At 42.2% G+C, this 14,571-nt stretch overlaps 1 protein-coding gene across 1 annotated transcript in view; it reads right to left on the bottom strand.

The window, feature by feature from the left end:
- Window positions 1–14,571, bottom strand: part of CCDC178 (coiled-coil domain containing 178) — a 1,033,935-nt gene that overhangs the window by 590,426 nt on the left and 428,938 nt on the right. The window contains exon 18 of the mRNA XM_085605687.1: window positions 275–434. Within this exon, the coding sequence (XP_085461813.1) occupies window positions 275–434 (160 nt within the window). The remainder of the gene's footprint in view (window positions 1–274; window positions 435–14,571) is intronic.

The raw sequence follows: 14,571 nt of genomic DNA, 5'->3' as shown, positions 1-14,571 counted from the left end.
TCATCTGAATATAATGTTGGCACCCGCTTCCTAGCTACAGTTGGAATATCAATGGAGTCTTCCATCAAATAGTTAACTGCATCATACACAGTAATTCTGCATGACGTCAAATACATAGATGTGCTCATTTTCAGAGGTACTTTAAATTCCTGAGCAACAATGATCCGTTAAACAAAGAAATCCGAAATCACAGAGCTCATTTCTATTAAACATATCAAGTCAATATTATGTTTTGTACCTGAAACAGTGTGTATCTATTAAGTATGCTTCTTACCTTGTCTTTTTTCAGGGCTTTTTGCCTGCAATCCAAATGCAACACGTGGCTTTCCCGCTCTTTCTGCATCTGCTTCCGAATTCTGTCTATTTCAGACTTGAAGTGACAACTTAGGTTCTCAGCATTTTGGTGCTTGAACTGAACACATTCCAGATCTTTCCTTGAAAAGTAAAAATATGGCGCTTTACTCAACAGGCTTCGGCTGTATACCCTCCTATAACACAAACCTGCCCTCTCTCTCAACTCCCCAGGTTATGGCGCGAGACTTATTTTGAAAGACTGCAACAGGAAAAGGGAAGATATAGAAAAGATTCCTCAGCGGAAATAGGGTTTTTCCAGTTATCTTGCTAGCTGTTACAGAAAACAGCTGTCTTATACAGGTCTTCCTCCATGCAGCACATGGGGAGCCTTGCACCACAAACACCTCCCAGACGTACAAATACCGTTGAGGCAAGCTTCTCACAGCACCACATTCAGTGTGTTCAATTTGCTTACCTCCAAATACGTATATTAGCTACGATGCAAAATTGAATGTATTTGCAAGGTGTTGTGGAAATGTGCAGTGCCGTATTGTTTAACATTTGGCCATTTCAGAGACACTTAGAGGCGGAGTATGTGTTCCATGCTGTTTTGGGAGGTCGGTGTAGATCCAGTCAGTACGATACTGGTGGCGGCCCCATTTACAGGGTGCGCACTTACTGCATACTTCAAAGTTTCGGACCTCAGAATTGGGAATAATGCAGGATCATTAAAGGTGTTCCCTCTTTCTGTACTCACAATGAGCAGTCTTTGCCAACACAATTTGTATCTGGTTTTACCAGTTGAGAATCATGCAGACAACACAAAAACCAATGGTGGGCGCCATTACTACTCAAGCCATAATCCTGATTTGGGTGGCCTCGAACCTGGATCCCCGGAACCAATGTAAGTAGTTGTGGCTATTAGGCCACATCTCCACTACCTGTGGCTCCCTAGGCACTTATGACACATTATACAGCATGTCATGGAATGTGTGATCAACAGGCACAGGGAAAAAGACTGATTCTGACCATCCTCTGTAAAAGGAACATCAGTTGTTTTATTGAAGGAATGTGATCAAAAGAAAGAAATTCTAGACCACTCCAAGGAAAAGCTTTATGGTTCGATGATGTTGCTAATCAAAAAACTAATTCAGCTGAGAAACGTGTATTTAATTATCAGTGGCAATGACAGTTGCAGATCCTAGGTCCAGTCCTAAGAGTTCTCTTAAAAAGAGGGACCTGCAGTGTAATTGTGACAACTGATGAAAGCTGTAAGTTGCAAATGTCCCTGAGGCGATGACCTGCTTAAAGGCAGATGTATGTACATATAGTGTGCTTCTTTTCCTCTCTATATGTACAGCCATTCATTCATTAAAGCATGTAAAGCACACTGATACCTGTATCAATGAATTTGTGCGAATGATCCTGTGTGATCATAGCCATCATAACCAGGATAAGTGGTGCTCCCAACAGAGTTCACTAGGTTTGTCTAAAAGCATAGAAAGCCCAGGATTAGGAGCACAGTCATGAGGGACCTTAACACAAATATACCACCTCGCCCCTTGTGTCTGTGGCTGCGGCTGTTATTAAGCACTCCTTCTGAAACTGTATGTGACTCACAGTTATAGCCTAGTCTTGAGCATGACTTCCTCGGTTCGGACTTGTCCAACCTATTGATCCATTCTTTCCTTTCTACAAATCTCTCCCATCAGATTTTAGCTCCCATTACATTTAGCTTTCCGCACTAATGTGCTGGCATGCAGCATGCAGCAGACAGCATGAACATACACACACATGCCCTATTTATGTCCCATCATGCAACTTTCAAATGTGAATCGACCTCAACTAATTGACTGTGGCATGATCGAGAATATCACTGTGCTTAAACTGAGACCGTAGGAGTAGGTCCACCGTAGTATGTTACCAGCACAATGGCATGAAACACTTGAGGCCCTTACAAATTAAAGCTGCAATCATTGCCTATTAGATCATCATTGTACCTATTGTCTAAGATAACATGCCATCATGTTGCAGATGAGAAACTGATTTAGCCAAATTTAATGTTAGGTTTTGCGTGGTTTGCCAGCATATATCGCATTTTTAAAAAGTGCAATGTAACCTTATGGAATATCTTCTTTTTTTAGCTTCACTTACCATCCTGATTAAAGACACCCATTAATCTGAGAGATGGCGAGGACTGTGTGTGCTTGTGACTATAGGGCCACATGTACAAAGGCTTTTTGTGTCGCAGTATTGGCCCATTTGCATACGCAAAAAGTATTTTTCATAGATACAAAGCCCTATTTGCGATTCATTAACCTATTACCGGATTGTAAATTGGGTTTGCGATTTGGTGTTAGGAAGGGGCGTGTTTAGAGCATCCCTTCCTAATGCCGAATTGCTGTGGTATGTCTGAAAAATTCATGACCAAAATGTGGTTGCAAAACATTTGGATTTTACCAACTACTTCCAGTAGGTGGCAACCCATTCGCAAAAAGGAAGGGGTCCCTGATGGGACTCGGGACCCCTTCCACTTTGTGAAATGTTAAAACATTTTTTGAGTGTAGGCAGTGGTCAAACGGACCACTGCCTACTCTTAAAAAATGAAAACTTTTCATATTTAAAAAAAATGCATCTGTGTTTTTTTAAGGAAAGCAAGCTGCATTTTTTGTTAAAGATTGCTTCGTTTAAAAGCCATCAAAGACATGGTGTTCTGTGGACCCCGCAATGGGTCACAAAACAAGACCTATTTCATTAATATTCACGAGGTTGGTCTATTTGCGACCACCTGAGAATCAGGTTTTCTTATACTTAGTATACAGAACTATAGGCATTGGTGAAAGTTTTATTTGTTCAGCAGTCTTTTTCACAGATAAGAAAATATTGCAATATAGCCTGAAGCCAACTAATCTTAGTAAAGTTCTAATACATTTATTGATACGATCACTAAGAGAAGGCCAAACTACCATAACGCGCATAGTGGTTTTGCGGGAACAAAATCACAGCTACAGATTTTATCATGAGGCTCCAAAATGCAATTCTTCTAGACTTCAGTTTCAGCATATTACAGGAGCACTTCTAATGTTAATACTGTCAGTACTGCTTGAGTACCTGTCACGAGCAGTAAGTAATGTTATCAAACCTTATTACTGGTGAAGGCGAAGAGCAACTGAGACTTTTCTGTACTTGCTTTCTTCGTTTTAATATAAAGCCCAACTTTTATATTAGTAAATATCCACTTGTAAGGCTCCTTTGAGTTATTTATAGGGATATCAAACCAAGCAACAACCTCCAGTTTTAAAGCAATTGTTTTACATATTGTAACCATGCTGCCTTGTACAGAGGACAGCACATCATTAAAATCCAATATAATCTCACTTGTGAGAGGGGCAAGTAGATTTGTTCACACTGAAGACCACAAAAGTAGTAGAAATAAACCACTATTTGATCATTTATGTAATGAACTCCTGAGCCATTGTATCCAAACTTCCCATACAAGCTAAGCTGCAACCAATACCGTTTCAACCTTCCACTCCAAAATTGCACCCATGAATCTGATCCAAACCTGTAAATCTGATGCTGTTACTATCTCATTATATTGGCAGATGTTTCCTAACTATATCACCAATTACCAGTTGCCACAAGTTGCTTGAAGGATAACTGGGTGAGTTTATCATGAGTGCCATTTGATCTTGAGGCAAAGTCACCCAAGGAAATTTCAGATGATGTTGATCAATCACTCTCTGTATCATAAAATACAATTTAGGAATGATCTAAAAACTGTCACTAGTGTAGCACGACACTTAGTGACAGTACGTTTTTGTCACTTGCTTGATACATCTTTTAAATTTCTTAAGGCCCTGCAATATTTAACAACATCTTTTATCAAGCTTGAAAACAGGTCTTAAAAAGGCTCTTTAAAAACAGTGATGCTTTTTCCAACTCTCCTTTCTGCAGTTCACTTTTTCTTTCCAAAGTTCACGAATTGCAGTGTTCAAATACATTTTGACACCAAAGACCCCGTAGCGAGAAATGGTTTCAGCAGGATGGAATTTCTTCCAGTGATTAGGAACCCATGAACAGCCATATAAGTCAGTTTTTTAAGATGATATGTGTCCTGTGACATGATCAGGAATCAATATGATAAATAATTAGCCCTTTGATGCTCCTTTAGAGCCAAGTGTTGACTAGTTTTATGCCCTTCCTTATGGTTCACATAGCTAACAATAGATGGAAAAGGAAGGAAAGGGAACTCCCAAGATGTCTTTTAAATCCTCTTTGACCATCACATTCTCTTCCCGAAGACTACCATTTGATAGAAAGATACCGCACTCTTTCTGTGAACATATTTAACAACAAAATTAAGGATCTTCAGAGTTATGATTGCACAAACTCCTTTATTCTTCTTGGGAAGAATGGACAGATTTCAGGTGGCCAGAAAACATGACACCGTAACAATGCACACTTTTATCATTTTTTCTGCAGAAAGAAAAAACATCCCTACACTAGTGGTATCATCTACCCTGCTCAGCTCTTTTTCTCATAAAACATTATCTCTAATGAGAAAGACGTCTTTAAAAGTATGACTTCAAATTCTAGAGAGAAAGGCTGTTCATAGTTCTTGAAACTATCCCCTCTATTTTATATCCTAAAATGTATGCCTTATACTTGGCAAAAGTTTGTAGGAAGACATTGGAAGGCTGGTGTCACAAGAGAGTTATTCAAAGTATTATGTGAATGCTATTTTGCATAAAAGCGATGAAAGCAAATTTATGATTGTTAGAAGTAACAACAGTGCTCTTAAAAAATTGTTTACATGATTTGAAGTGGAAACCTCTACTGAAAGCAAAAAGCCAAAAGACATCACCCCCTCCAACCAAGGAGACAGAGTTAATAATCTGGAGATAATATCACCATATCATACCTAAGAACATACAATTGTGGGTGATAAAGAAGTACTCATAGAGGATAAGGCCCAATAACAAGGTTGATATAGCACTTGGAGATTTCCATTTTTCATCAAATGACTAAGATTGTCTCTGTATACTATTGTGTCAATATACCTAAGGAAGACCAAAATAATTTGTGGATAGTATAAAATAATTCCACCAAAATGTGTTGACAATCTAGGTTTCACATTCTACCTGCACTAAATATTTTTACATACAAAAATGGTTCATAATTATACACTGATGAATTATGGGAATTGTGAATATTTTCAAAGACAGATGAATTTGTCTGTTTTTAATACTCCTGTGGTTATGTTTTAATGTATTTAGCATATGTATGTTTTTATTAATGGGTTATATATAAAAAGGAAAAAGTATATACATTTAATAAAAACATAAGCTCTAAAAATATGGTATCCATGTTTATTACATTGGGCTCAGGTTGATAATTGACAGTGAGTTATTATGGTTGTAACATATTTTTTATTACAGCAATACCTATGCGAGTTATATTTTTAGGTCTCGCGAGCCAAAGGCTCGAAGAGACATTTTATATCTGGGCTTTTCAAAGTGCTGCCGTGGCCTAAAGCTACAGTGCACGTGAACGTGCAGCGCGCAACGCCATGTGTCTTTCCTCCGTAGCGATCGTAATCACGATCACTTTCACTTTCGCGGGCTCCTCTGTTGTTGGCATTCCCCCCTCCCTTCTCGCCCAGCCCTTCTTGTTTCTTCTTTTCATTTTCACGGACGCATGGGAAGGCTCTCCTTACAGCACAGCTGCTCTCCCTGCTTTTCCATGTTGAGTGTGAGTGAAAACAGGGCTGTAAATTTTGCCACAGTGCCCACTGTCATGATTTATTAATCGTGCACCTTTTATCTGCTCAGCACCGTGCCCCACAGCTGGTCATCGGCACTCAATGAGAAGCCTCAAGCACAGCTCTTGATGGTGCCTCCTCCAGGTCTGGCCTTCGCAGCCTACTTGTGGAATTCACATCCCGCCGAAGCCCCGCCTCCCGGCTCTTCCAGCGGGCTGCTTCATGTAAACAACCCTCTGCTCTATTTACAATCACTTGACTGGACGGGACTCGTGCCAGGATCCGTCGTGAAAATAACAGTGCACAACACAGTAAAACCAACAGTCAGGGATTGGCAATTCAAAGAAACGCACAATGTCACAGATGGCACTTACGTCACTGCAAGGACTCCGGTATGTGAAGCCTCGAGCACACCTGGCCCGTCCACCCGATCTGGGCATAGCAGCGTAGTAATGGAATTTGCGATCTGCTGAAGTACCGCCTACCGGCTCCTCATGCTGGCTGCTTCACTGAAACAACCCTTTGCTATATTTACAATCACTTGTTTATTTAAATGGCTGCCAAGGGTAACTGAAGATGCCGATCTTTGGGGGTGATGGAGAGGACCCTGTACCATTTACTGCTTGTGCTAAAGGCCAGCCTTCAGTCCCTTTCTCGTGGGGCCTCCGTCTGTGTTCTTTCTTTCCTGTCTGAGCCAACACTTTTCGTGTTCACGCTCAGATCGATATGTCCTGTCATGATTAATACCCGCAGCTCATCTTTCCGGCAAATTGAGGCAACAGTAGCTGCTTCCAATTGGATGTAGGATTGTGGTTTTATTCTCCAGAGAGCAACACCACGTCGGGTTTGAGCTCGTAGGATGCGCAGGTTGCTGCTGTTTGTACTTATAAGTAACAGGTTCAAGGCTCTCTTTGCCTTTTGGTTCTTTTTTTACTACATTTTTGGTGTGTGTTATTTACATGAGTAGACGCCCTAGATGGCTGTTAGAGACAGCGATCTGACATGTGGCTGACTCTGCTGCAGTTTTTGAACATTCAAGGGCACCGACCTGACACGATGGAGTCTTCCATAGCTCTCGTGGCTTTCAGAGACACCAGCAGCAGCAAGGCCAGTCTGCTTCACCCTGGGAGCAAATAAAAGCCACGCCCAAATAAAGCAGGGATAACACCAGAATGTGTTGCCTATTTTTCATAGTTCTACTTAAATCGACTAACCAACCTACAGTTATGGCCGAACTGAGAACACAAATTACCCTAGCCCATTTGGGCCCTTGGGGGAAGGGGTCAGGCAAGGATGCAGGTGTGAAGAATATTGCTTAACTAAACCGGCCCCTAACACTACTGCTTTTGTTACAGGGGCCGATATAGCAGCACTGCCGCAAAACCGGCACCCAGTAACAAAACAGGGCCCCGTGGCTTCAAACCACCATTCCAGCCTCCCGGGGAAACCCCCGATGCCCGCTACGGCCTGTCTGGTCCTGCCGAGATATTTTAGCTGTCCGCTCATCCCCATCTCCAGAGGGTCTGACACTGCGAAAGTCTCTTCCTGGGTATGGCAAAAGGGGCATTGCTGGCCCGGAAATGGGACACAGCACTGTGGTAGTAGATTGGAGGTTAGTGCCCCTTCTTCTTCTGTCTGTTGGAAACGCACTGGCACTAGTACCTGCACTGCAGGCTGAGGCCTCAAACTTAAGCTTTCTGTCCCTTGAGCGTGCCTTAAAGCAACAGTGATGACTTGCTTCGAGGGAAGTCCCCTTTGCACACACTGAAACATGCCTGCTCTCTTTTAATATTTATATATCGAAAATTAACCAAGTGGACTAATGTATCTGTTCGATCCCCGGCGCCGGCAGCAGATTAGCCCAGCACCATGTGACTCTGGGCAATAGCTTGCTTAATCTTCCCGACGGCCCACAGCGCCTAGAGACCCTTAAGGGTGAGTGTTTGCGCTTTACAAATGTGGATATTATTATATTATCTGTTGCCAAAATAGATTTAACATCAGCAGTATAGAATGTACAAAGATAAGTGGCAGTAGCCCCTCCAATTTAGAGCTGACAGACTTTTTCAAAGTGTAATGTTACAAATGAGTGTTAAATGTAGTTTTCATTCAAGGGGTAATAATAAAAGTTGAGTAAGTTCAGGTTTTCTAGTACTTTCATTATGTTGGCTGGCATGCCTGTGCACTCACATTTGCTTCCTTCCTTGGAAGACTGTTAGAAGCTTCTCAACAAACGAGCTTTATTGCATCATTAATACAACCGGTGTCCAACCACTCTTATCTAAACGGAACGCAAACCCTCCCCTGCTGTGTTCAGAGAAAGAAGGCACAGAAACACTTTTATAGAGATTGCAATCTGTGCCAGAGCAGGAATTCAGGAGCAGTTCTGAGGAAATATGAATTTTGTGATCAGTTATGTCCCCTATCGTAGACCCCAACGGCTCCATGTGCATGCTACAAGTACATGTATGTTCCCTCCAGTTCCAGTTTTGAAGACGCAAATACATGTGCGTCCACCGTCAACATGTCCTCTTTCAGATCCGCCATGAATGGGTCAGATATTCCATTCCTAAGTATGAAAGGCCACCGACTTTATGTGGTTCACTTTCCACATTTTACAGATTCAGGCGAGTAGGCCCTGAATTCTGTCATCAAGCCTTTTCCTGCCTTCTGCCTCTGAAAGCTCCAGTCTGAGCCAGCCTCTGTATCCATGAACTTTGTCCTACTCCCTGCGCGGCTAACGGTGCCTGATCCAGCCAGTTGCCTGCCAAAAACTGTATTTCACCTTCAAGATTATCTGCTTCGCTCCTCATCCGATGCATTCCTGTCTAGTAGTTTAGGTAAACATTCCTCTAGCTACCGTGCAAGGGGCCAGGCCTCACTGTCCTCGTGCAAGTAATTCATAGCCTCCGTTACCATGGAAGATTCCTGCCCCCTCGCATCTCACGTAGACACTTAGACGCCCGTACACGCACTAACAGTCAGTATAGAATAGATTCCGTCCGAAGAGACCTTTCCTTTTGGATAACACAGTTCTTTAAACATAGGATATTAGATATGATTTGGGATTAGGTTGACATGACCCCCAGACTTCTGTCTCCACATGTAGAGCTAAATGTCAAGTCCCCTTCACCCTCTAGTTGCACGTCAATCACACGTCATGCGGCTGCGCACGCATCTCTGCCAAATATTTCTGCTGACATTGCAGGATTCTCTTATGGATCCACCCATTTGTGACATCATGTTTAATGACGTATTTTAGTTACACCCATGTTTACGCCTTTTTTGGTTACGTATGCATATTTTATCTCTCTTATCAGCTGTTACGCCTCCTGCATCTGTTACACTATAATGTAATTCTTATAAAAGTGATTACCTGTCAATAATGTATGCCCTTCCTTCCTGAACTTTCGTGGTGATGGAATAGAAGCCTGTAATTCGAATTACATTCCTTTGTATAGGAATAAAGCCTTTTAAAACCTCTAATACCACGGATTCTGCCTCTTATATTTACTGAGTTATTCTTACTTGACTTTACCGCATAAAAAATAGTACCGGTAATGAAATATTTACCACATAAATTGGCGCCCGAACAGGGACACTTTCTCATCTCACGCGCCGGCGGTGCGTTGCAGGCCCGGTCTCCTGCCACAGCTGAACGGACAAAAACGCGTACCTGCAGGATTTCCTGTATCTCCCTCCGGCCAAGCGGGGGCAACTGAGGCTGCGATCAACACCCAGACGAGGCGGTGAGAAGTGCGAAGTATCCCGACCAGAGCCTAGCTGAGAGAGCAAGATCCGAGGTATACAGAGACCCACCAGGTTCCGAAGTTCCGAGTCCAGTCGAGTCGAGTCCAGTCCGGTCCAGTTTCAGTTCCGTTCCGAGGCCTTCCGTTCCGAGCTACCCGGTGAGTACCATTACCGGGGAGGCATTTTACGTGCACATAGTCTGTGCCGGTCAAGACGGGTTTGGGTACACAAATCCGGTCTGCACTGTTTCAGCAGTGTATCTGTACTGTTTAGCAGTATATATAGTATGTCTTGCATATAAATAAGTATTACCTAGTGTCAGTATTATGTCAGTAACTAGTTTTCTATTAGTTATCATTGTTCGTTAAAAACTGTTAAATGTTAAATGTTTAAATACGTTCTATACATTGTGGTGTGAATGACTGTTCATTATTGTGTTTACTGTATTAAGTGTGTTCTAATAATAAGATCTAAAAATGCCGCTCTTTTCGAAACTAAGACAGATCAAAACTAGAAAAGGGGTACTCGAAGAAGCTGTTCCCATCCCACCTAGGGACACTCCAGGGTATTTTATGTATCATAAGCATGGCCTAGATGCCGTATTATTTCTTGATTTATGGGTGGACTACACCAAGGATATGCCAGAAAATCAGAGATGGCCCGCAGCAGGGACCTGGGATGCAGATTGCATCATGAGAGTAGAAGAAGAATTATGGAAAAAGAAAGCCAGACAGTCACAGAAAGATGCCATTGAATTATGGCGTAAAGAATCATATAGACGTACAGAAAAAGCGCTCAGACAGGAAGAGAAAGGTAGAGAGAATTCAAATAAAACCCGAGAAAATCTATTACTTGAGGAAGGTACTCGAGTAAACTCAGAACAAGTAGATAGACAAAGAAACACTCTTATGAATGGTATGTATCCTCTTCTGGCCGAAGGGTTACCTAAGGCAATCCGGGAAATACCAAAAGACTTAACTCCTCCATTACTCCCGATAAAAGCACATCCCAAAACACATCCCAAAACAGCAAAGGACGTTTTCCTTTCCTCCTATTTAGACGACGTAGCTCCCGAGTATGCTAATGCTATGCCACCCACACCGCTTGCCGATGGTGTTCAACACCAAGAGCATCCGTCTGTATCTCCGCAACTACAAACTCCTACACAAGTTCCCACAGGTCCGTCCGTTTCTACAGTCTTTCCCACATCCACAATCTCTATCCTACGTCCAACGAATCCTTTCGTGCCTAGCGCCTCAGATGGTGCTACGGGAGGTACGACAGACATGTTTGCTACCCCGCCGAGAAATAAACAGACCCTTAGAGATTTAGCACTCCAACGTACCCCTCAATTAGCGACCTCCGACATGTTTAAAGAACAACTTGTGGATTGTAGATACGATCCAGTGCCAGGTAGACAGGACAAATTGCTCATATCATCACTACGTATACGACGAGCTACATTATATTTAATGACGATACCAGGAATGGTTGAACACCTAGACAATATATATCGCTTTGTCCACACAGGGCGAGGTTCCGAAAGTATTAACGAAGCTATGGAATACCAGAAAGTGGATGTACAAAGACAACTACTACGTTTTTTCATAAATTGTGTAATTAGGAATCAAGACAGGCCCGGGGCAGATCATGATACCATGCAAAAACTTGTCAAATGGGGTCAGAACATATCAGAAGAGAAACATGATAGACAGGCGTGTATAATCGCCATGTGTCGAAAGATCCGCAAAGAAGTAGAACGAATACATAAAGAAAGACGAGAAACAGACAGAGTAGAATAAGAAGAGGAAGAGGAGCAAGACTCAGAACAAGTGGAGACGATAGCTTACGTAGGTAGAGGAAGACCCCATAATAATACTAGAGGCTTTAATGATCAGATACGTACAATACGTCCAGAATATAATAGGCATTTTCCAAATCCTATGTTAAATACAAAATCCCCTGAACACCTATTCCAAGCCGTTGATAAATTACTCCGAGATCGAAGGGGGTACCATATGCTCGATTCCATGGACGAACAAGAATTAGCTAGGTCAGCAGTACAATGGGCTGACAGTCCCAGTGACTACAATGATGATGTACTTGCACACACGTTTCTGAATCTTGACCCATACGAACAGCGTTTAGCTAGTATATACATGATTCAACACCTCCTTATATTATATAAAAGCCAACACTCCGATCCAGGACCCTTACCTGACATATTGACAGAACTACTCACGAATATATGGAGAGGGTCAGGTACTGATTTGATTAAAGAGATTCTAGAATTCCGAAACCAATATTTAACTTTCGTATGCCCAGAACACGTTCCAGTTCCCATCGTAGGAAGAAAAATGTATCACATAGATAGACAGAACCCGTTACGCGAAGTACACCCAATCAGAGGTGACGGTAATAACTTTACACGCGTGTTTGTGTACACGCCTATAACTAAACTAGAATTATTAGAAATGAAGAAAGTAGTACCCAGCCATGACAAGGATCCAGCAGGTTTCCACCGTGAAATAAAGGACATGTTACTCATGGGAGAGTATACCTACCCCGACATTATGAAAATATTAAAAATCCTATTACCAGCTGGTGTTTATGAGAAACTTAAAGAAAAGGAATGGGAGGTGGGAGACCAAAAGATAGATTGGACAGCATTAGAAAACGAAGAAAGGGCCCGAGCTGCAGGAGCAGGACTTGGGGAAAAGACTACAGCACTAGCAGGACTACTAGTGCAGGTACTGCCACGTTTATTAACTACGAAAAAGGAAGACTGGGGTGCAATCTCAGCCTGTAAACAAAAACCAGATGAAGACACTAGTGATTTCTATTCCCGATTTGAAAAATGTTTTGGTATAAATAGTGGCATAAAAGCCAGTAGTGAGTCATATCCACATCTGTTTGTGACAAAATTAGTTGAAAATTCCCTGCTGCAAGTTAAGAATAGAGTATTGAAATTCGAAAGTACCTGGCAAGGTAATACCCCATCACAGATGTTACAGATGTTACAATATCACCACAATAGAATTAAAGAAGAACAAGAACACGAACAAAGACGTATGAAAGATACAAAAATGAAAATGCTTGTTGCTCAGTCAGTCCCAGCTAATGGTCATCAAAAGGGTGATCCCGCAGGTCCTACGAAAGGGACATGCAACTATTGTAAACAACAAGGTCATTATATACACGATTGTCCAGTCCTGAAACATAATATTGCTACAGGTAGAACCCAGGAGAGACCACGTCCACCCAGACAGGATCAGAATCAACAACCAATCCCTCAGCATGCACAACCTAGGTTAGCTCCGCAACAACTAGCTCCGCAACAAGGAGCTCCACAACAGACCGTAGCACCACCACAAGCGCAGCCCATTGCTGCAACACAAGCAACAACACAACAAATGTATCAGTATGCACAAGCAGATTATCCCGATTATCAGCGATACACATGAAATAGCCTAGAGAGGGAAGTTGGCTTACCCCTTATTGAGGTTCCTGTAGACCAAGAGGGACCTTATGTACATAGTGAACTATTAGGGGAAGACAGAAAGTTCTTAATTGATACAGGGGCAAGCAGAACAACTATAAGACGCAGTGAAGTTCCAGGGGCACCACTCTCAGGCTTACAGAATATTTCCCTTGGATTCTCAGGAAAACCTATAATAAACGATGTAACACAACCTCTTCCATTTACGATTGGTCCATTGACACGTACTACAGACTTATTGCTTACTAAATCATGTCCAGAAAACTTGTTAGGTATAAAAACATTGAAAGCTCTAGGAGCTATAATATGTTGTTCTCCGGAAGGAGTACGACTATTTCTACGTGACTTCAAAGGTCACTACGTGTCCAGAGACATGGATCACCGACTGCAGAATTTACCTACACATTTATGGGCACAAGGCCCCACTGATGTTGGTTGCATGAATATTACACCATATCGTGTCACATTAAAAACAGGAGTAATACTACCACGAATACGACAATACAAATTACCACCCGATGCTGTTGTGGCTTTGCTGCAAATCATTGACGAGCTCATTACACAAGGAGTGGTTGTCGAAACCGACTCCAATGTATGTAATTCCCCGATAATTCCGATTCTTAAAAGAACGGATCCAAAAGCACCACCAGTATATCGATTAGTTATTGACCTGCGCGAATTAAATAAATGTATTATACCACAATACCCTGTGGTCCCAGATATCTCTTCATTATTAACAGCTATTGATTCAGAAGCAACGTTCTTCACTGTAATTGATCTCAAGAATGCTTTCTTTAGCGTCCCAATAGATCCGGAAAGTCAATATCTGTTCGGATTCAGTTTAAATGGACGAAGTTTTAAATTCACACGCGCACCTCAAGGATTTACAGAAAGCCCTAGCATCTATAGCCAAGCACTGAAACGAGAACTTGACAGTATCCACATGCCAGTTAACACTGCCTTGCTTCAATATGTCGATGATCTGCTGATCACCGCCCGAAGCGAACCTGAATGTGAAAATGCGTCACTGACGGTTTTACAATTTCTGGCCGACAAGGGGCACAAGGTGTCCCCTTCTAAGCTGCAATTCTGTGTCCAGCGAGTTGTTTACCTTGGGCACTCGCTGTCCAAGGAGGGAAGGCAGCTTACTCCTGACCGTATCCAGTTAATCGCTAACATGCCACCACACAAGACACAAAAGGAGGTGCGGGCTTTTATAGGCCTCACTTCATACTGTAGGCAGTGGATCCCTCAATATGCATTT

The sequence above is a fragment of the Triturus cristatus genome, chromosome 5_1 (genome assembly GCF_964204655.1).
Source record: "Triturus cristatus chromosome 5_1, aTriCri1.1, whole genome shotgun sequence".
Taxonomy (NCBI): domain Eukaryota; kingdom Metazoa; phylum Chordata; class Amphibia; order Caudata; family Salamandridae; genus Triturus; species Triturus cristatus.
The sequence above is the reverse complement of the archived record's forward strand: the minus strand, read 5'-3'. Positions and strand labels throughout refer to the sequence as shown.